Source organism: Garra rufa, chromosome 11, assembly GCF_049309525.1.
Source record: "Garra rufa chromosome 11, GarRuf1.0, whole genome shotgun sequence".
Lineage (NCBI taxonomy): Eukaryota > Metazoa > Chordata > Actinopteri > Cypriniformes > Cyprinidae > Garra > Garra rufa.
In genome coordinates, this window is record NC_133371.1 from 36,500,323 (window position 1) to 36,525,624 (window position 25,302).

General features: G+C 34.2%; 1 protein-coding gene across 1 annotated transcript in view; it reads right to left on the reverse strand.

Moving 5' to 3' along the window:
• Positions 1-25,302, reverse strand: part of tbxas1 (thromboxane A synthase 1 (platelet)) — a 110,338-nt gene that overhangs the window by 65,572 nt on the left and 19,464 nt on the right. The window contains exon 3 of the mRNA XM_073850199.1: positions 1,025-1,118. Within this exon, the coding sequence (XP_073706300.1) occupies positions 1,025-1,118 (94 nt within the window). The remainder of the gene's footprint in view (positions 1-1,024; positions 1,119-25,302) is intronic.

Genomic DNA, 25,302 nt, shown 5'->3' on the forward strand with positions numbered 1-25,302 from the left:
ATTTATTTTATTGAGTTATCATAAAATACAATACATTATATAATTAATTTTGTATAAATAATGAATTCTACTCTAATGAATGTTATTTTTTTGCACTACTCTAAATTTTGTATTAATTACAAACAAACAAATAATAATAAAAATTATTAATAATAATAATAAAAAGATACTGGTAATTGTCTGTCAGGACATCATCCGGCAATTTTACGGCCATTTATGTTAAACCTAAAACATATCACAATGAAGTGCAAAATTTAAAATACCAGTATAAAATAAACTCTTCATATTAATAAATTACATTATTCCTGTATTTACATATTTGTTTTACTGTGACGTTAAAAAATAGAGCGAAAAGCAGAATACAAAAATTAACGTTGTTATGTCCCCTTCAACTTAACTGTCATGAAAATACATTTTAATGCTTTAAAAATACGTCTCTTTTTCTTCTGTTCTTTTGATTTTTAATATAAGCTGAAACATAAGCCATACTTGTTCTTCTTATGGCATTCATCCTTATTGGTTTCTGGATGAATCAGAGCATTTCACACTCACAAATGAAAGTCCATTTAAGACTCTCACAGGAATCGAACAGCCCTACAGCGTGGAAAATTTGGCCTTTATTTCCTATAATCCACATCAAATCATTATCATTAAACTACAGACAGGCAGAAACGAGAGTCCTCAAGGTAGCTGTTGATTTGCTACATTACAGCTTGGGACTGAGATTAAACTTTAAAAAAAAAACGAGGAGGAATTAAAAGTATTAATTTTGCAATATTAAACCCACCCACTCTCCCCGTCCGTCTTTTATATTGTCACGGTAAAAGAACATCATTCAGCACGGAGGCTAATCTGTTTGGGAATCACATGGCATTAGATGTCATTAGCGGTGAGTCATCTTTAATGAACACATCTAATGAAGTGAGGCTCACTGAGAGAAATATCATTCCTCTAGCTTTAGGAAGGTGGTCCAAGGTGCGTGTACTTCCTGTGTTCAATTATGAAATTAAAAAAAAGCTCTTACGTCTCGAAACATCATGAGGTTCCCAAAAAACGGTGAGGCCTTTGGGTGCTTGATGCCACATCGTTCCAAGATGGAGTAAGGAGAGATGGAGTACCTATTAAAACAAAGACAAAGACAAAGACAAAGAATGACAGGCATGTAAGTGATGGTTCCCGCAAACACATGATGACACAAGAAGTTTCGGAGAGCATTGGGAAGTGCTGCATTTCCTTTGAGTATGGACAAGGGGACTTGCATTATGCATGAGGATTGCATCTGCTGACACGCCAGCGCTTCGACCACTTTTAACTTTGAAGTGAGCCGTAGGAGATGACGGGATGTTATTTGCTCAAAGAGTGCATTTTTGTCCCTTAGAAGTTAAACACGAATGTCTTAATTCACCTGAGAAAGAGAACAGCGAGTGCTTTATTCAAATGTGTGCAAATATTCGCTACCATTAGAGCGACTGAAACACATTTGCAAGTTAAGAAACACATTTTTGGGTGTTTCTTCCACTGTAGGTACTTTAATGTCCCAGGGGTTGATTTTTATTTAAAGTTTTTGTGACGAAAAGATCACATTAAACCAGTGTTTTTCAGCCAAGGGCTCTGGGCCCATTAAGGGACCCTTAAAATGACTTAAAATAAGACTAGAAAACCATTAAAAAATGGTATAGCTATATGGCTTATTATGACTGTATATGACTGTTTTTCATTGAAGAGAGTCTGGATATATGGGAACATTTTAAAAGTGTAATTAAACCCAGCAAATGTAAATTAAATCTTAAAATGGTATGACATATTTTTTTTTATTGGGTAGAAAATTAGGAAAAAATATTTGTTTAAAAAAATCTAACAAGGCTTTATTTTAATGTTTTTTAAATGTCTTTTATGTATGATTTAAGCTTTGTTGTCTATAGAGAACCAAACCTACAGAACTTTAAAAAAATAACTGAACTTAATAAATATATAGATAAATAAATAAATGATTGATTTTTTTATTCATTTGTAATAAAATGCTTTTTTCTATATTTATTATTTTCTAATTTATTTTTGCATTTATTTTTATTCTTTTTTAATTATTTTCTTATTATGTCATTTTATTTTATATTTACTTTTTATGCATTAATCTAAGACCTTCAATATTTACTTTTATGAAAATTATTTATATCAGTTTTACACAATTCTGACTGTGCAATATTTTTAACATTTCTTTTAATATTATTTCATTTTTTTTTTTCATATTTATTTTTTATGCATTAATTTATTTGGTCAAATATGTTTTGTAATATTTGACCTTAACAAGGAGCAGTTTTAATATTTACTTTTAGGAAAATGATTTATATCAGTTTTACACAATTTTGACAGTACATTATTTTTCACTTTTATTTCATTATTATTTTTTTAATTATTTAATATTTACTTCTATGCATTAAGTAGTTCAATTATTTGTTGTAATATTTGACCTAAACAAAGAGCAGTTTCAATATTTCCTTTTATGAAAATGATTTATATCAGTTTTGCACACTTCTGACTGTACATTATTTGTAACTACAATTATTATTTAGTTTTTTAAATGTATTTGTATACATTAATTTATTAGTTCAATTATTTGTTAATTATTATCCATTTTACACAATTTTGATTGTACATTATTTTTAAGTTTTAATATTTACTTATTTCATTTTTTAAATTATTTAATATTTACCTCTATGCATTATTTAAGTAGGTAAATTATTTGTTGTAATTTTTGAGCAGTTTAAATATTTATTTTTACGAAAATAATTTATATCAGTTTTGCACATTATTTTTTAACTTTTAATTATTTCATTTTTAGATAATTTAATATTTATGTTCATGCATACAAGTATTAGTTCAATTAATTGTTGCAATATTTGACATAAACAAAGAGCAGGTTTCAATATTAACTTTTTTGAAAATTATTTTATATCAGGTTTACACAATTCTGGCAGTATATTATTTTTAAAATCTTTATTTAATTATTATTTCATTTTTATGCATTCATTTATTATTTTCATTATTTGTTGTAATATTTGACCTAAACAAAGAGATTTCAATATTTACTTTTATGTAAATGATTTATATCAGTTTTACACAATCCTGACTTTATATTATTATACAACAATGTACAACCAACAATTTAGCAACAACATAGCCTCAATAAATTAGTGTAATTGGTAAGTGCGAAATTATAATTTAATATTCATTAAAAATGTCAGAATATTATTCAGTATCTTTTTTAAATTTAACAGCCATTCTGTTGCACCACAAAATTAATGCTTGCTTTGAGATGTTGCAATAGAAAGGACATTTTTATGACAGTTTGGGGGAAAACAAAACAATTAAAACTAGTGAGAGTTTATACTCTAAAAGTGCAGTGCCAAAAGTGTGCATAGTTGAAGAAACACCCTTTTCTAATCATTTTGGCTGGAAATATCAGACTCTGACTTCAGCACTGTTGCGAGAAGGAGAAGTAACTGCCAGCCATCTTCCTCAAAAAAAAAAAAAAAAAAAAAAAAAAGTACTGTAACCAAAAGATTCTGACATCCATCTCCTTCATAATCTCCAGCTCGGCAGGAGTTCATTACCATATTAATTGTCAGATTAGAGAGTGGGTCTTAACACATGCTATAAAAAAAAAAGAGCTGGAATGATAACTCATTTTATGACACGCTCTTAATTACACAGAAGCACGTCGCATCCTAACACGCTCGTCCGGTGCTGAAAGACGATGAATCCCCAGTCCAATCTATCCGTGTCCAGATTCGAAACCATTTCTCACTTCAGCACAAATATATTCACCACGAGTCGTCAGACAAACATCCCCCATTATTGGTAAAGTGAACACAGAATTAATGTGCAAGACATCAGGGTGAGATCAGAAAGTCTATCAGCAAAACAGGACCAAAGTTGATTTGTCCTTCATAACATGCCGTTTGGAAACTTATCAACAGTTTGTTCCAGTTTTGCTAAAGTTCAATCAAAAATCTCTTTAGGGAACATCAGAAATAACGTGTTGCTCAAAAGAGAAGGTGTTTCTGAAACGTGTCACAGCCCATATGAAGCAGAATATTTCCACATTTTGAAGACTAAAACTGATCAATAAAGTGACTAAACTGAAAAGCTCAAACATTACCAGCAGGTCAGTTAAAAGGCAAACACATATAACGCTCTTTGTGAAGCACAAAAGAAAGTCTATTCCAATAGAATTAAATGTCCAACATCAATTCATCAATTATATCTGTTACTGAATGATGGCTCTACAAACGTGACCTACACTACCAGTCAAAAGTTTTTGAACAGTAAGATCAGTTTTTTCAAGCGTTGATTCCTCTGCTCACCAAGCCTGCATTTATTTGATTTAAAGTACAGCAAAAGCAGTACAATTTTGAAATATTTTTACTATTTAAAATGACTGTTTTCTATTTGAATTTATTTAAAGATGCTATTTATTCCTGTGAATTCAAAGCTGAATTTTTAGCTTCATTACTCCAGTCGCACGATCCTTCAGAAATCATTCTAATATTCAGATTTGCTGCTCCAAAAAACATTTTTTATTATTATTATATTGAAAACAGCTGAGTAGAATTTTTTCGGGTTTCTTTGATGAATAGAAGGTTCAGAAGAACAGCATTTATCTGAAATAGAAATCTTTTGTAACATTATTATCATCACTTTTGATCCATTTAAAACATCCTTGCTAAATAAAAGTATTAATTTCTATGAAAAAAGATGTTACAAAAGCTTTTTATTTCTGATAAATGCTGATCTTTGGATCTTTCTATTCATCAAATAATCCTGAAAAAAATGTACTTAACTGTTTTAAATATTGATAATAATAATAATAATAACAATAATAATAATAATAATAATAATAATAATAATAATAAAATATAGCTGCAAGCAGCGATTACCAAATATGAAAAAAGACATATTGTTTAGCAAGTCTGTAACCACCTAAATCACTGAAAAAAAAAGCATTTATAATGCAATATAATGGTTTTTTTTTAGTTTATGATTGTTATAGCACCAGCTGTGGTCCGAATCCCTTAAAACTGTGCCTGCTTGTTTAGAATCACGTCTCATGTCCTCACCAGTGTACAGTTTTCCTTTAGGCTTTGTAGGATTTTGGGTAAATTCAGACAGGCCCCTTTTTTAAACAACCCCATTATAGCTTCCCAAAGGGTAAATTTGAACATTTTTTGATAATTATTGACCTAGAGAGTTCAGAGATTTGTATTGCAGTGTTTTTTTTTTCCAGAAAAATGAAAAAAAAACCTAGGACTAGTTCACAAAAGTATTTTTTTACATCTTCGTAATCATTTAACAAATGATTTGACAGCAGTGGTTCTAGAGGCAAAGTTGTCCAGAATGAACTCTGTGATATGATATGAATGTTGCATATATGTGTGAAAAAACATGTGATGTACAACCATTTACGCCCTTGAAAAATGCCCCCAGTAGCATTTTTCATTTCAAAATTTCTCTCAGACCTTAAGGGCTGTAAGTCAATCAAGCTCACCGAGTTTTGTTCCAATCGGCCTCCGTTAACCTTGTCTAATAGGTGCTCAAAATTCATTGACCAATGGCAGCCATGTTTTTTGATATATGTAAATGTCTTTGTAGACACTTGTGTCACTTTGGACCAATTTTTTTCCTGCGACCTCAACTTAAGCTCTTACATAAGTGTTCCAAGTTTGGCAGAGATATTTCATTCAGTTCAGGAGTTATAGGCATTTTACTAAAAGTGGCCCTGCCCCTTTCAAACGTTTTGGCATCCCTTTGTGATGGTGAGTCGAAAGTAGGGATGCACCGAAATGTTCAGCAACCAAATAAGCGAAAAGGCCGAATAAATTATGTCGAAAAATGAGGGCGCAATCAAATAGAGGCGCGCCCTAATGTGGCAAACATGTCGGCAGTGTGGAAGCATTTAAAACTGTCCGAGAAAGACGCAATAATCATTACAAGCACCGTCAGCACGAGACTGTTTAGAATCGCAACGCATGTCGACCATGAGAAGAGAAGGGTTGGTTGTTGCTGGTTACTGTATGATGACTGAAATCGTGAAACCATTAGTAAATAAACAGAACGTTATGTTGTCTAATAAATGCATGAATTGTATTTTTTCTGACAGTGCTGCGTGAACTCGTTAGCCAGGGTTCAAAGTCCAAAGCGCGAGGGAAATCTGCATGATGAGAATCATTCATAAATATGCTGCTGTCAGCAAAAACTAGTACTGAGGTCTTCTTGCGGGTTTCCGCCAAAATAAAAGCCAACATTCATAAATGTTAGTATTGTAATTTTACTGTTGTTCTGTAAAATAAAATAAAAAATAACACAAAAATAATAATAACAATCATTACAACAGCTCTCTTAATACATTACATTTATTATAACATTCTCCTTTGCTCAGCAAGGCTGCATTTATTTGTACATTAAAAACACATGCTTGATTTAAGAAGGGGGTCTTGAATGGCCAAAGAATATTAATTTACTAACTTATTAATTTTAAGTTTAGTTGTGGTTTGTTGGTAGGCTAGAATGTCTACTAGAATGTTAAAAATGTTCAGTATAAATAAATATTTTAAAATTGTTGTTTTGTAATTGATTTTTTTTTTCTTTAAAAAAAAAAGCAAGACAAAACTGTAAATTTAAATTTATGCAATGGTGAAAAAAAAGGCAAAATACATGGGGAAAAACACATTTGGTAATCGGCCTTCGGCCCAGTATGTAATTTTGTTCAACTTCAGCCAAGATTTTTTATTTTTTTTTTTCGGTGCATCCCTAGTTGAAAGTTCAACTTTTTTGGATTATTATTGATATTCACTCTCCAGAGAATCTTCCTGCACTGGGTTAGTTCTGATTAGGCAAAAAAACTAGGACTAGTTCACAAGGAGGTTTTTAAAAAAATGCGAAATACCTGAAAATTTAGCCTCACGATCAAATCTTCCAAGGAATCCAACGACATACGACACTTGAGCCTGCGACTGACAGTTTATGGGTTATGAGAAATTTTGTAGTTTTGTTCGCTGTAGCGCCCCCATCAGGCCAATTAGGGTGAGCCTTGGTCACGTTGTAGGCGATGTGAGTACTACCATCCCTCCAAGTTTCAAGTCTCTACAACTTATGGTTTGGTCACAGGAATAAATTACATTTTAAAATGTATTCAAATAGAAAGCAGTTTTTTTAAATAGTAAAAATATTTACAATTTGTACTGTTTTCGCTGTACTTTACATCCAATAAAAAGGCTTGGTAAGCAGAAGAGACATCTTTAAAAAACATGAAAAATCTTACTGTTCAAAAACTTTTGACTGGTAGTGCATGTAGGGTGCAAACTTTGAAATGAGACACAACGATAAGAATGTCTATTATGTGTAAATGTGCAAAGTGCCCATGTTAGATATTATCTGAATGACCCATTTTTGCAGCTTAGTTTCTGCATATGTGTTAGGAACGTTATAGTATGTCTACATATGTCCATCTAATCATTTTACTACAGACCTACAGCACAATAATTAAGTTTACACAAGACAGCACACGACTGCATGGCGATCAATTGTAGTTCAATGCAAGCCTGAGCTGACTGACAAATCCAGCGAGGCATCTCCTCTATGTGTCTCTCCAGGCTAGATAAACAGATGTTGATGTAGCTTATCAGTGAATACGCCCGGCCATTTCTGAGCCCTGTGCCAGGGGCAAAGAGAGAGAGAGAGACAGAGATGCGCCACAGGCTAAATATACTGGGAAAAGGCCAGGATGGAAGACGGTCCCTAAAATACCACAAAAATTCAAACCCAGCCTCCTTGTTAAATATTTACCTCAGCCTTACTCTCTGTCCTTCCCAAACGCGAATGTTAAAGGTCCTACAAGGTAAGGAAGGATCACTGCTGGGCACCGATGCAAACATATCAAACCTGTTTCAATGTAAAAAATGTATGTGCACACTAGCAGGACACTTTGACAAACACAAACCTCTCCAAGGCTGATATTGTTAAACCTGCACATCATGAAGTCATTAAAATGTATGAGTTTAGGGTGGCCTGTAACTTTGGGGTGAACGAGCACGAAGGGAAGGAGAGATTGAGACAACCGTGTCTGACTGACAGCGAGGGACTCGCTGTGTTGTTTTCAGAGCGAGGTTGGAAGGAACAGGCCAGCCAATGTTCTCATTAGGGCCAAAAGTGCCATAAAGAAGGAGAGATACAGCGTGAGGTGAAAGAGGGGTGAGAAACTGAAAAGCTGCTGTCCAGATTCTGGGGGAAAAAGCATTTTTTGTTCCTTCTGGTAAAGAATCAAGATGCTCAAACTGTGGCTCTGGTCCAAAAACTAGTGAGCTGCCTATGTAAGTAACATTTTAAGGCAGTATTTCGCCAACATTGCACTCGCAAAAGCGCATAGGTAAAGCTTAAGTACCTTTTCAACACTAATTCATATCATATTGAATATCATTTAGCATTATCATATCATTACTAACATCAGTTAAAACCAAAATGCTACAAAAAATGTTTTTCTTTGTCTTGTTTTGTTAGTATAACATTCATAAAATCAAAACCCATTTACTTCAGACGAAAAAAATACAAAACATTTCTGAAAAACGAAACCTCTCAAATTTATATATATATTTTTTAATATTTTTTTTTTAATAATTATTTTAATTCATTTATTTTTCTTGGTAGTAGAAGATTGTTTCTGTAAATTATTTAACAACTTATTAAATTATTTAATTTAATGTATTAAATTTTATGTATTACATTTTTTTAATTTAACTTAATTTAATTTATTTTGTGCAGTGTACTGGGTCAAAATAGACTAAGCACGCTTCCTCTATCTTTGGGCATGAGTTTGTTTGTATTTTTGATCAATCTGGGGGAAATTATGGAAAAACTCAAGACCTAGGGGCAAATTAATTTACAAATTAATTCCAGATGGGACTTCAAACAAAAGTCATTTTCCAGTCTTTCTCTTGTGGATTAAATACCACAGAAGCTAAATAAATGTAACATATCTCCGACAAGTGAATAGACTGTAATTTGTAAAACATTTTTTTGAAGTTTTCACTGACCATCTGTTGCATACACATTATTAAAATAAGGAAGCTCATTGCCTATTCTATTGTGTTTTCTTTTTTTTATTTTGCAGTTATTGAGGTTTTGTACTGATACACTGATCAGTAAGATTTTTAATGTTTTTAAAGAAGTCTTTCTGCTCATCAATGTTGCTTTTATTTGATTAAAATACTGAAAAAAACTGTAATATTGTGAAATATTATTGGAATTTAAAATAGTGAATTTTTATTTTAATATACTTTAAAATAGAATTTATTCCTGTGATACAAAGCTGAACTTTCAGTATCATTACTCCAGTCCTCAGTGTCACATGATCCAGAAATTCTCCTTATATGCTGATTTATTATCAATTGTTGGAAACAATTGTGCTGCTTAATATTTTTTTTTTTTTGGAACCTGATTCTTTGATGAATAAAAAATGAAAAAGAATGGCATTTATTTAAAATATAAATCTTTTGTAACAATAATAAGAAAAAAACTTAAATAAATTATATTTCAAAATTTATTAAAATGAAAAACTATTATTTAAATTACAATAACTTTTCATAGTGTTACTTTTTTCTGTATAATTGATTAAATAAATTAACTTTGATAAGCATAAGAGACTTCCAAACATAAAAAAATCTTACTGATACTAAACTTTTGAGCAGCAGTGTATATCATTACGATATACTAGAGCTGTCAAAAATAATGTGGTAATTTCTGTGGTTAATATTAATATTAAATGTTAAAATTATGGCACTTTATTCTAGTGTTGAATGGCTATAATTACTCATCCCCAGAACTTGATTTAAGAAATCCATTTAACAAAGGCATTAGTATCGTTGATACTTGCCATTCATAGTTCTTTGTAAAAGTATTTCCATTAAAGAAATATACAATCTGTTGTTTACATTTAATTTGGAGATTAAATGTAAAAATTTGATTACAAATTTTCATGTTAAGTGCGATTAACAGGAAAATATGTGATTTCTGACAGCACTAGATATAGCTCTACAGCTGAGGTCAAAAGTTTACATCCTCCTTTCAGAATCTGCAAAATGTTCATTATTTTACCAAAATAAGAGGGATCATACAAAAAGCATGTTACTGTTTATTTAGTACTGACCTGAATAAAATATTTGACATTAAAGATGTTTACATATGGTCCACAAGAAAAAATAATAGATGAATTTATAAAAAATGACCCTGTTCAAAAGTTTACATCCCCTGTGTTGTTACCTGAATGATCCACAGCTGTGTTTTTTCCCCTTGTTTGTCCTGAACAGTTAAACTGCCCGCTGTTCTTCAGAAAATTCCTTCAGGTCCCACAAATTCTTTGGTTTTTTAGCATTTGTACCCTGATCTTTAAATTCAAAAGTTTTCACCCCTAGCTCTTAATGCATCGTTTTTTTCTTTCTGAAGCATCAGTGAGCGTTTCAACCTTCTGTAATAGTTGCATATGAGTCCCTCAGTTGTCCTCAGTGTGAAAATATAGATCTCAAAATCATACATTCATTGTTGGAAAGAGTTCAATTACACAAAAATGCTGGAAAACCAAAGAATTTGTGGGACCTAAAGGATTTTTCTGAAGAACAGCGGGCAGTTTAACTGTTCAGGACAAACAAGGGGAAAAACACAGCTGTGGATCATTCAGGTAACAACACAGGGGATGTAAACTGTTGAACAGGGTCATTTTTATATATTCAACTGTTATTTTCTCTTGTGGACTATATGTAAACATCTTTAATGTGAAATATCTTATTCAGGTCAGTACTAAATAAAAAATAGCATGCATTTTGTATGATTCCTCTGATTTTGGTAAAATAATTAACATTTTGCAGATTCTGAAAGGGGATGTTAACATTTGGCCTCAACTGTATTTTTAATTAGCCAGTGTTAAACTGCCTTAAACAGCCTCATAAAAACAAAATAAACTGTTACGATCACACTTACATTACAGCTAGAATCACCTGCAGATTTTTTGCTGATAACACCAGGCTGCTTTCTCCATGTCTTTATCATACACATTCACAAACACTCATAATTACACTATATTCACACATTACAGCATCCCACAACACTATACTTTCAAGCTCAGTTTACTAAAACGTAGCAAAGTTTATGTAGCAGGCAGTTTGTATGTTTCAGGGAAGGACTTTTAGTATCAGCAAACATCTCCTGAAGCACTCAGACGCACACATTGATCCTGCCGGGCATAAAAGTGCAAGCTATAATTGCTGTGAGCTGCTTCTAGTGTCTCTCTTGATCATCCATGACACATTTGATTTCTTTTCTATTGTAAGAGCCTATTAAAAATGGGCACCAATAAAAGCGCATTGATTCATGCAGGATTAGCCCATCGGACAGGAGTTTTATCACGGCCACGAAATCACCGACTGCCTTCTGTCGCTCTCACACACACATACTAACGTGTGCAGCTGCAGTCACATGGACCGTGATTTGCCAGCTTTCCACTCAATAGTCTTCTGATGGTGCCGTGGGCCTGGGTGGGCTACCGAGCGAGTGTGTGCATGGGGAAAGCGATGCCCAGAACTGCTTAAGCGGTCTGGTGGTGGGCAGAGGATGGGCTCCCCTGTGGAGTTTTGTGCAGTACCCAGACCTGGATCAGACGCTTGGCGGTCACGCCGCGCTAGTGAGCTCAGGCCGCACATTTATCTCTGAGAGCAGAGCGCTGCTGCGATTGATCAGCTGTGGAAGAGGAGGCGCTACGGTCCAGCACAACACCAAACAATCTGAGACGGCAAGGTTAGCGATAGACAGCAACAACAAACACAGGACAGAAAGCCAGATGAGTTTAAACAACACAATATACAAACGCATGATTTAAACATATTTAAAAGCAAATCAGGTGTTTAAAATGCACGCAGCTCTTCAAATAAATGCGGCAGTGTTTCTTATTACAAAATCTGATATCATTGGCATTAATGAAGAGTTCTTAAAATAAACTTTTCACATCACCGCACCTCTTAACACAAGTAACATGAGACACTTTGAATAAAAGGATATAATATGCATGATATAAACTCACAATTTTGACTTTTTTCACAGAATTGTGATATAAATGTACAATTTTGCCTTTTTTTCTCAGAATTGTGTGATAGAAACTAACAATTTAGCCTTTTTTCTCAGACGTGAGAGATATAAACTCACAATTTTGACTGTTTTCACAGAATTTCGTGATATAAACTCACAATTTTGACGTTATTTCTTAGAATTTCGTGATATAAACTCACAATTTTGACGTTTTTTCTTAGAATTTTGTGATATAAACTCACAATTTTGACTTTTTTTCTCAGAATTTTGTGATATAAACTTACAATTTTGCCTTTTTTTCTCAGAATTGTGTGATAGAAACTAACAATTTAGACTTTGTTCTCAGACGTGAGAGATATAAACTCACAATTTTGACTGTTTTCACAGAATTTCGTGATATAAACTCACAATTTTGACGTTATTTCTTAGAATTTCGTGATATAAACTCACAATTTTGACGTTTTTTCTTAGAATTTTGTGATATAAACTCACAATTTTGACTTTTTTTCTCAGAATTTTGTGATATAAACTTACAATTTTGACTTTTTTTCTCAGAATTGTGTGATAGAAACTAACAATTTAGACTTTTTTCTCAGACGTGAGAGATATAAACTCACAATTTTGACTGTTTTCACAGAATTTCGTGATATAAACTCACAATTTTGACGTTATTTCTTAGAATTTCGTGATATAAACTCACAATTTTGACGTTATTTCTTAGAATTTCGTGATATAAACTCACAATTTTGACTTTTTTTCTCAGAATTTTGTGATATAAACTTACAATTTTGCCCTTTTTTCTTAGAATTGTGTGACAGAAACTAACATTTTTTTCTAACTTTTTTCTCAGAATTGAACAATATAAACTAACAATTCAGATTTTTTTTCTCAGAATTGCGCGATATAAACTTACAGTTTTGACTTTTTTCTCAGAATTGCGTGATATAAACTCACAATTTTGACTTTAGTTCTCGCAATTCCGACTTTCTTCCTCCAAATTTGGATATAAACTTGCAATTTCAAGTCATAAATTTCAATTGTAAGGGGATAACAGATTGATATGTTCTCAGAATTGTGAGTTTATATCTCGCAATTCTGACTTTATTTCAGAATTTCAACTTTGTTTGTTATTTTTTTCCAACTTTATAACTCACAATTGTGAGTTTATATCAAGCAATTCTGAGAAAAAAAGTCAGAATATCAAGTTTATATCACAATTCTGGGAAAAAAGTCACAATTGCGAGATGTAAACTCATAATTACCTTTTTAAATTTTTTATTCAATATATATAAATGAGTTGGTAATGAGTTGGTAATAGCATTTACTAAAACTATTAAATTAAATTTAATAAACAAAATTTTGTGTTGGAAGAATATTCTAAAATTGAATTACCTGTGTTGAATTTCTTAGAATCGCTCTTCCTGTCATTACAACTCTCTGTCGGGTATAGCCAATTAAATTCAACATTGAATCAGTTCTTCAATTCAAAATTTTGCATAACACTAGTATCAACTACTGGTACCATTACCATGAAGCACAGATTCCTCATTATCATCTCATACCAAATACCAAGGCCACTATCTGAAATCAGACACTAAAAAGGATTGACAAGGTCTCATCCTGAAATCCTCTTAATCTCAGTACGAAACACAAATGAGATTGTGTCATTCACGCACACAGAGGCTCATACAGGGCCATCCGGTTTGACACACGCTCACAGCTACGCATTTCAAAGATTTTACCCTGTCACATAATCAATGGCACGCAGGACTTGGAGGCTCACAATGAAAATCGACCAGCATTTTCATACATACATTACACTACACGTTCAAAAGTTTAGGGTCAGTAATTTTTTTTTTAAGAAATTTATATTTTTGATCCATTTATTGAATACTGAATAAAATGTTTCATGGTTTCTACAAAAATATTAACCAGCAATAATAATAAAATAAAAAGGTTCGAATGATTTCTGAAGGATCATGTGACACTGAAGACTGAAGTAATGCTGCTGAAAATTCAGCTTTTCCATCACAGAAATAAATTATATTTTAAAACACAATACAACAGAATCACTATTTGAATCACTTTTCCATCAAAATCGATCAATAAAAAATAAATGTTTTATTTATTTGCTGTGAGTACTCTTATCCATTGTTCCGAGTTCCAAATAAAAGATGAAAATAAACAAATTAGGTGAAGTATTTATCATTTGTTAAGTGTTATACTGTAGGCATTACCCACCTACATTACTGCACACACTAATTTCGGTCTATAAAGCTCTTTCAAATGGATCCTCTTCTCTAGCTATTAAATGAGCTATGGCAGGTCCAGCAGATTCTTTGGTTTTTCCATATTTTTGTGTATTTGAACCCTTTCCAACAATGACTGTATGATTTTGAGATCCATATTTTTACACTGAGGACAACTGAGGGACTCAGATGCAACTATTACAGAAGGTTTAAACGCTCACTCATGCTTCAGAAGGAATAACAACGCATTAAGAGCTGTGGGGGTGAAAACTTTTGGAAATTAATGAGCAGGGTAAATTTAACTTATTTTTGAATTCTGGGAACATGTAAGCATCTTCTGTAGCTTCTGAATAAAATGCATTCTTGACTAAATGAAAAAAATATTATATTTAGGCAAAATAAGAAAAATATATACATCCTCATTCCGTTCAAAAGTTTACACCTCTGGCTCCTAATGCATGTTTTTTTCCTTCTAAGGCATCAGTGAGTGTTAGAACCTTCTGTAATAGTTGCATATGAGTCCCTCAGCTGTCCTCAGTGTGAAAAGACAATCTCAAAATCATTCAGTCATAGAAACATAATAAAACAGAATCACTTTTCCATCAAAATCAGTATTCCGATCAATAAAAAAATAAATGTTTTATTTGCTGTGAGTACTCTTATTCATTGTTCCGAGTTCCAAATAAAAGATGAAAATAAACAAATTAGGTGAAGTATTTATCATTTGTTAAGTGTTATACTGTAGGCATTACCCACCTACATTACTGCACACACTATTTTTGGTCTATAAAGCTCTTTCAAATGGATCCTCTTCTCTAGCTATTAAATGAGCTATGAAAGCTGAAAAGTCTTTCAGGTCCGGCAGATTCTTTGGTTTTTCCGTATTTTTGTGTATTTGAACCCTTTCCAACAATGACTGTATGATTTTGAGATCCATATTTTTTTGCACTGAGGACAACTGAGGGACTCAGATGCAACTATTACAGAAGGTTTAAACGCTCACTCATGCTTCAGAAGGAATAACAACGCATTAAGAGCTGTGGGGGTGAAAACTTTTGGAAATTAATGAGCAGGGTAAATTTAACTTATTTTTGAATTCTGGGAACATGTAAGCATCTTCTGTAGCTTCTGAATAAAATGCATCCTTGACTAAATGAAAAAAATATTATATTTAGGCAAAATAAGAAAAATGTATACATCCTCATTCCGTTCAAAAGTTTACACCTCTGGCTCCTAATGCATGTTTTTTTCCTTCTAAGGCATCAGTGAGTGTTAGAACCTTCTGTAATAGTTGCATATGAGTCCCTCAGCTGTCCTCAGTGTGAAAAGACAGAAAAGACAGACAGAAACAGAATCACTTTTCCATCAAAATCAGTATTCCGATCAATAAAAAAATAAATGTTTTATTTGCTGTGAGTACTCTTATCCATTGTTCCGAGTTCCAAATAAAAGATGAAAATAAACAAATTAGGGGAAGTATTTATCATTTGTTAAGGGTTATACTGTAGGCATTACCCACCTACATTACTGCACACACTAATTTGGGTCTATAAAGCTCTTTCAAATGGATCCTCTTCTCTAGCTATTGATGTAAATCATCGAGCGAACGGCGTGCAGCTTTTGTGTCAGTCAGTAAATAGCTATTATTGAACATTTACCGCCTGCCGTATTTACATTTGATTTGTGCACAGCTGGAGACGCATTCAAGTAGACATCTATTTTAACAAAGTTTTGTGCCGTTACTGTACCCAGAGGGATTGTCGAGAGCCGCCTGTAGCAGAGATAACCAACCTACACAGTTGAAAATGTAAGATATTCTTGTTTACCGACCCGTGTCGTCGTGCTATGCAAACTAATGGCTGCATGTTAAAAGCCCCTCACTGAGTTCAGAGGGTTTTTTAATGACTTCTAATTCCTCTCATCACTAGGCGACGTGCACTTACAATTCAGCATACCAGCCTTTATTAAACACACAAACACTCTCGTTACAGCTTCAGTCCTTGTCAGGCTGGAGAGGAAGGAGTTCATGTGTCATTTCAGTGCTCAACCATTCATCAGTGTGCTTCTTGAAAAAGAAGAGAAAGGAAGAGAGAAGGCCGTTTGAAAAGAAGTATATCTTGCCCTGTCACCTCCTCACTGCTGAAGTGCATTGTGTGTGCAGGTGCACATGTGTAGCCAGCTGTGAGACAACAATAACCAAAAATAGGCTGAAAAATGGCGCTAAAATAGACGTGCGAACGGGCCTGCTGTGACATCTCTCTCGTCGGCATTAGTCATGTGAGTCCCTCCGGTTCCATAACACCTCCCCAGGACCCAATCCCGTTCTTCCGAGCCTTTCCACACAAAACACAGTGCTATTTCCAGCCCTCAGCAGGGACTACGGCATGTCTCGCCACACTGACTTGTTAAAGACGGCTGAGAGAGTCTGTATCAATCTGAAACTCGCAGACGTGATGTAAAAGGACAGTGGCTTAAGGAACAGCTCGTCCGCAAATTCTGTCATTATTTATCATTTTTGAAACATTGTTTGACAGTGTCATTATTTACTCAGCCTTATGTTGTTCTAAACTCATTTTTCTTTCTGTTGTGGAGACAGTTTGAATAATGTACTGATTCCTGGAATTACTATGGAAAGGAAGTGAGGCTTTACGAATGAGCTTCAAAAAGGACACAAGCACCATAAAAGTTCCATAAAACTAGTCATGCTCTATATTTCATGTCTTCTGAAACTATACAATAGCTGAGTCATTTTTCACTGAAATCTTTTTTTTTTATATAGTAACTAATCTTTTGCCATTAGGCAATTGCTGTGCTACGTGGTCACGAAACATATCGTTTGCACACGTCTTTAAGCATTACGATTAAAGCAAGTGATTTTAAGCTGTTGAAACGCAATCAGCAGCGAATTAACTCATTTGTGACCCTGGACCACAAAATCAGTCATAAGGGTCAAGTTAAAATTTTGATTTATACAACATCTGAAAGCTGAATGAATAAGCTTTGTGTGGTTTGTAAGGATAGGACAATGTTTAAAAATCTGGAATCTGAGGGTGCAAAAAAAAAAAAAGAACCTAAATATTGAGAAAATCGCCTTTAAAGTTGTCCAAATTAAGTTCTTAGCAAATGGCTTCATAGAACATGATCTTTATTTAATATCCTACAGATTTTTGGTTTAGTTGTTTATGAGTCCCTTGTTTGTCTTGAACAGTCCACTACCTGCTGTTCTTCAGGAAAGTCCTTCAGGGCCCACAAATTCTTTGGTTTTTCAGCATTTTTTTGTATTTGAACCCTTTCCAACAATGACTGTATGATTTTGAGATCCATCTTATCACTCTGAGGACAACTGAGGGCAACTGATATATATGCATATTACAAAAGGTTCAAATGCTTTCTGAAGGAAAAACGATGCATTAAGAGCCGGGGGTGTCAGAGATCAGAGTAAATTTAACTTATTTTGTCTTCTGGGAAACATGTAAGTATCTTCTGTAGCTTCTGAAAGGCAGTACTAAATAAAAAAATATGATATTTAGGCAAAATGAGAAAAAATTAGACATCCTTATTCCATTCAAAAGTTTTCACGCCTGGCTCTTAATGCATTGTTTTTCCTTCTGAAGCATCAGTGAGCGTTTGAACCTTCTGTGATAGTTGCATTGCATATGAATCCCTCCTCAGGGATGTCCTCAGTGTGAAACGATGGATCTCAAAATCATACAGTCATTGCTGGAAAGGGTTCAAATACAAAAAAATACTGAAAAAAAACAAACAAATAATTTGTGGGACCTGAAGGATTTTTCTGAAGAACAGCGGGTAGTTTAACTGTTCAGGACAAACATGGGAAAAAACACAGCTGTGGATCATTCAGGTAACAACACAGTATTAACACTCAAGTGTACTTAAACTTTTGAACAGGGTCATTATTATAAGTTCAACTATTATTTAACTCTTGTGCACTATATGTAAACGTCTTTTATGTGAAATATTTTATTCAAGTCAGTACTAAATAAAAAATAACATGTATTTTGTATGATCCCTCTTATTTTGGTCAAATAATAAAAATTTTGCAGATTCTGCAAGGTGTATGTAAACTTTTGACTTCACCTGTAACGATATTGTGATATCTATCATTACCATGAAATAAAATGATATATCGTGATATAAGTAGGGGTGGGCATAGATTAATTTTTTTAATCTAGATTAATCTAGATTAAATCTTGGAATTAATCTAGATTAATCTAGATTAAAATGGCTAATTTGAATTCTGCTGAAGGCATTCAGAATATGTGTGCTACCCAAATAATGACTAAAAGTAAGTCTTTGAGAATGGATCATAAAGCTCATAAAGCTGTTCTATGATAATTTGTTGATGAAAATAAATTATGTTCAATAAGATGTACTGTTTACTAACTAACTAACAATGAAATTATTTTTTCTACCTATTAGATTGTGTTTTTTTAACGTCAACACCTACCCAACCCTAAATTTAGCCCTTACTGTAATAAAAAAAAAAAACAGTATTATTGTTGTACAGTGTGATAAAAATATACATCTACGTATGTATATCTATGGTAGCCAGTGTTTCCCCTACGTTTCCAGCTTTGGGGGCGGGGGCGGGCGGGTTACATGTTACACCGTACTTTTATTTTGACAGGTTGCCGTGAAGTTTCTGTGTATACAGTATGATATGATGCTAGTTTTCTCAAATGAAACGGTAAAAGTATCACTCACAGCAGTTTTGGAGATTGAGTTTATCTGTTCATGTGAGATGCAAATGCCGAAAATTACCGGGAGCGTCACGTGTGTTTCAGTATGCGTGTAGTAAAAGCTCGTCTCCATCATTCATTCATACAGCTAGGCAAACGGAACATACCGGATTCATATTAAAACGGTCTTTTTGCATTTCAGTTTTCACATACACTAGTCCATATCGCGATTTGAATTAAGTGACAGACCAACATTTGATTTATGAATCCAAAAAACTACGAATTTACGTGGCATTTCGCTATAGTAGATTCGGTTTTTATGAATGGAGGACGACGCGACCCCGTCTGTGTTTTGGCGGAGGAGACGTAAACGCGCGACCATATTCTATAGTCTTCGGTATACATCCGCGTTAAACTATCAAGGTGAAAGTCATCATAGCTTGCGTAGTTTAGACCCAGCTCCCAACCCAAATTTGAGAATAGATTAATGGCGATATTTTTTTTATCGCACGATAAGAGTCTCACGTTAACGCAGCACGTTAACGCCGATAACGGCCCAACACCACTAGATATAAGATTTTGGTCATATCACCCACCTCTAGCCAGAATGATTCATTCTTGATTTTATCCAGTAAACAAACTGCCCTTTTGTCCTTTTGATCTGATCTTTTAAAAGAATCTGTTGTGTGAACGATTCATTCATGATTTGATCCGGTTCCCAACTCACTGACTCAATGCAGTCGGGTTAACAGCTCACTGGAGGTGAATAATAACTATAATTTTGGTCTGTTTTCTTTACACAAAGCTATCATACAAAATAAGTGACCTCTTCAAAACCTCTCCTTTTATGTTTGGCAGAAGAAAGAATGTCATACAGGTTCAGAATGACACAAGAATGAGTAAATAATGCCATAGTTCTAGATTAATTACTCTTTTAAAGTAAGTTCATGAGACAATTTTACACTTTAACCCTAATAGAACAGGATAGTTCACCCAAAATGAAAATTCCGTCATTAATTATTCACCCTCAAATCCGTAAGACCTTTGTTCATCTTTAGAACGCAAATTAAGATACTTTTGATGAAATCCAAGAGCTCTCTGACCCTCCATAGACAGCAATGCAACTGACACGTTTAAGTTCCAGAAAGGTACCAAGAACAAGGTGACGCAGAGGAAAAGACCTGTTGAATAAAGTCTTTATTTTGGGTTTTTTGCAGCTTCATAAAATTACAGTTGAGCCACTGATGTCACATAGACTATTTTGCCGATGTTCTTGGTACTTTTCTGGACCTTGAGCATGGAAGGACTTTTGCTGTCTATGGAGGGTCAGATTTCATCAAAACTATCTTAATTAGTGTTCTAAAAAAGACTTGAAGGTGAGTAATTAATGACAGAATATAAAATTTTGGGTGAACTAACCCATCAAATCTAATGACTGGCTTCTAGTTCTTATCAAGGTTGTCTTCAAGACTCCACTTGTACTTCATTAATCCTATAAGATGCCACAGGGGGAAAGAAAAATTAATTTCAGGAACTACGGAAAGATGATCTAAGACGAAATCATATCATAACGACAGTGAATTAATGCAAGCTGCAGGAGGGCTTGTCAGTCGCTTTCTGGCGCTTTATAGTAATGCAAACTACACCGAGAGCCTGACGAAAGCGACTGCTGACTTTCGTCACTTCATAATCGAATAACAATTGTGCAATTTAAGATTTAATCTACGTATAACTCTCCCTCTGCACATCTGCAGCATGAGGTGTCAAGACAATTTGGTTACAGACTTTAATGGTGTGTGCTAGGGTACTCCATTTCCATATTAGCTGGCCTATCTTAGCGGCGGTCTTGCACGGCGAGCGGCAGTGAGCTCATTTGCAGCGGAGGGTGGATCTGGGTGAAATTAGAGTAGATTACCATATTTAGATTTATTAGGTGCCCGTCACCGTGGAAACGGAGGAGCGTAGCAGCTTCTCAGGGAGGTGCGAACGTTTGATATGATTAACATCTGTGATGGATGAGCTGTCCAACGGCCCTCAATTAAACAATAACTATTCCACAGGCTGGCCAATGACAAAGAAAGTCAAACAGTGTGTGCAAGTGCCTTGCTGCCAAGTCAGCTGTCCACAGCTTGATGCAATCAGCATTGAATGGAGGTTTCACATTGGAGGGCAAAGATAGTCACTTAGATTGGGCTACCGGCGGGGACCAGAGGGAACAGACAATCTAGCGCTGTGGGATTTCACTCCAGTGAGGGTAAAGAAAGTTGCAGTTATGGATGAGGAGTTTTAGTCCAAGCAAACAGACAGGGAGCTCCAAACGTTCTTAAATGTGCTCTAATGAAGCAATTTTGGTGTATCTGTTTGTACTAAACAGATACACCAAGAAAACATTTTAACCTTAAACCATTGCTTCTGGCCAAATTATGAGTTCAGAATTCATAATTACATAGGCCCCTATGATTTCTGCGATGTGGAAAATAATGAGAGAATCATGGAATCAAGTCATAAAAACGGAATTTGCTGTGTAACGTGGAATGTCATGGAATTTGCCAAATTTTGGATGAATAAATCAAACGTAGGTTAGTACACTTAAATCAAAATGCGATCTCTAGAACTACAGTGAGAGTCGCTTAATGAGCATTTTACCATTTCTTGTGAGAAAAACCGAAACTACCCTCATATCATATACAAACTTAAAGGTCTTTACAGCAACCCGTCAAAATAAACGCTTGGTTTACCTTAAAGAAATTGCGACAAAAATATATTATTTAATGTAATGATAGTACTACTACTAGTAATAAATTTACTAATTACTAATAAAACATTATTTCTTATTAGGAATATTTATTTGTTTACCAGAACTTATTTACCAGAAAAATGTAAATACAGTACACAAAATATTCCTGGAAAAAAAGAAGAAATACATAAATAATAAAATAGTATTTTTTTTAATAAAAATCAATTATTTAAAGATGCTTTTAATTGATAAAATGCAATGAAACCATTACAATGTAATTTAGAAATTGTAAAATTAATGGAAATAGTTTTTTCCTTAAACTGATTTACTTTTTAGTAAATTGCTGTTAAATTGTGTAAGTTTAATTTTAATTGATTAGACATGGTTTTCGATTAAATAAATTAAATTTAACCATTAAAACAGAGTCTAGAAAAAAAATGTAATAAAAAAAAAGAACCCAGAAAAAATTATATAAAAAAATGAATTTGGGAAAAAAAAAAAAAAATGATTTCATAGGGCCCTAATAATGCTTCATCCAGTAAAAAATTCCAGCCCTTGCTGTAATCTCACATCAAAATTTGTTTAGAACCATTTTGGACTGTTTTTGCATTTAAACAGTGCTTGATCTGAGCATATGTCTCTCCTGAATTAGAGAAAATAGTTTTTCACTGAAGAAAGCATGGAGGACTTGTACTTTAGCCGGAAACAACATCTTAACAAAACAAAAACGTACTGATGGATTCAACTTTTTACCTCTTTTTACCTCACAAGACATAATTGATGGACTGGAGCCTTGTGGATTACTTTTGGATTACTGTAATGACTTCATCAGCTGTTTGGACTGTCATTCTGAGGGCACCCATTGACTGTAATGGAATGCTAAAATTCTCCAAATCTTCTCTGATGAAGAAACTAACTCATCTATATCTTGGATGGCCTGAGGGTGAAACTATTCCTTTTAGTGCCTCTTCTACAAGATATAGTCCCTGACATTGAACCTTGACCAATCAGCAACTAGAACCAAAACTGTTGGTTTTATAAATCTAGATCAGATTTAATTTAATATGAGCACGGAACAACGCAATGATGTTTTTCTGCAGACAATCTCCTTGGACCATCTGGGATTGAGTGTCTTCCTCAAGGGCACAATGATGATCATTCTTTCTTGTGGGAATAAAACCAGCAACCTTTCTGCAACTAGTCCAAACTGTAACCACAATACCACAGCTACAGTAAGATCTCAACTGAAATCAAAATGAAATGCAGATCACATGGGGTGATTGTTAATTCTATTCGAATAATAACCTAACATCTCAGGCAGTCTGCATGTGTTTAAATACTTTAATAACATCATGCACGAGGATTAAAGTATAACTATTGCCAAAATGCAACCTGGGCTGTTTTTTTTTTTTTTTACTGTAAACGAGACAAACTTATCTCTAAAAGCATAATTACGACAAACGAGCCGTTTTTGAGATTGACCGTGATTTCGTTTTGTTGTCAATGGCCGGTGAATGGGAGTACTAGGGGCATAACTTTGAGCGCATCAAAATCGATATTTTTACAACACTAAGAAGGCTCGACACACCATGACACTTTGCTCGAAGTATCGCCTGGGTCTTTACACATGAACTCGAGCATTGAGAACATTGTTTGTGTACACAGAGTTTACTAAAAAGGAAGGTTTTGAACAACTCACTTTCACTGTTTGAGTTTCCGCTCGCAGCCGTCTTGCCAGTCAAGAAGTGTCGATGCCACTGACCACAAAACTAAATCACGGTCAATCTCAAAAACGGCTTGTTTGTTGTAATTATGCTTTTAGATATAAGTTTGTCTCGTTTACAGTAAAAAAAAACAGCCCAGGTTGCATTTTGGCAATAGTTATCCTTTAACAGTTTTGATAGACTCCCAAAATGAATCCAAAAGAGCTCTTCTTATGGAAGAGTGATAAAGTCAAGCAGAGAACTGGTCTATATGATATAACAGCAGATGTCACACATCTACTGCAAGTGCGTGACCTTTCTGAAATGGTGCCCGTTGTTTATGCAGTCCAAAGGGTGACAGATGGGTTCGCACTCGACTCTGTCTCTTAAATTTTATGAGAAGATCTATTAGAATATGTCATCTTCTCCACTCAGCCTTGCCAGTGGAGAGATTTGGTCATGCTCATGGCCCCTATATTTCTGGTGTAAAGTGAGAGGGATTAGCAAGTTTTCAATAAGAGACGAAAACAAACCTCTCAGGTTTCACAGAAGGGGGAATTTACAGTCTTTATGAGGAACGAGACACATTTTGAATGCAATGAAGACAGGAACAACAAAAGATGATCAATAGGAATGCGTGCGTTAACCTTTACATAGGGAAGAGCGGGGTAAGCTGTGTCACTTTTTACATAAGTTGTCCTTTATGAGAAAGGAGAAATGAGACAGAGGTCAAAGTAACACACTTAAATATATTTCATGATTAAAAAATGAAAATAAAATAAAAGGCGAATCTATATAAGCGGGGAAAACTGAATATTAATCTAAAATCCCAAAAACTGATTAGTCTCCCTGGTGAAAAAACAGCTAAAACCTCAAGCCTATGCTGCTTGGCTAGTTTTAGCTGGTCAACCAGCCCGGTTTTAGCTGGCCATAGCTGGTAAACAGGCAGGTTTTAGAGGGGTTTTGGCCACTTTCCCAGCCTGACCAGGCTGGTCTTAGCTAGTCAGGCTGGGAAACCACCAGCTAAAATCAGCCTGACCAACCTGGCCAGGCCGGGAGACCAGCTAAGACCAGCCAACCAGCATAGGTTTGAGGTTTTAGCTGTTTTTTTCAGCAGGGCTAGCCTGCTTTTAGTTAATGAAGGGAACATTAAAGCACACCTCCCATCCAATAAATCACAATAAGCTTTGTTACTTCTGATATAAGACAGTCTCAGATTTTAAATTCCATTTTATTACAGTATTCGATCAATAAATGCCGTTTTGGCGCTGTTTAATGTTGAGTGACAGATCGCTTTAGCGCCTCAATTCAAGAGAGGCGGAAGCGCGAATCGCACGTGAAATTATCATCTCCTCTGCTTTAATATCAGTTTCAGAACGAAGCAAACGTGAATAAACATCCGAAGGTATGTTAAAAGAAACAGTACAACTTACCAAAATCTGTATCCTGCCTCATGTAATCGCTCAATCAGTGTTTTAACCACGTAAAGACGTCAGTAACAGCTTGTAAACAATGTCACGTAACTCCACATTTACCTCAGAGAAAACACATTCGGTGATAAACTCGAGTCAGCTATAATGAACTCTAGAGAGGAGCATTTGCTAAATATATGCACCATATAACATATTTATTATAATTTTTATAATAAATTCTTCAATATTTAATTTATGTTTGAATAAATCAGTCAAGTTAAGACAGATTTAAATGTTTGACCTATTATTAAAAAACCCGAATTGGAGTAGAATACAATTATGTAATTGTAACTTTACTGAGTGTAATTTAAGCAT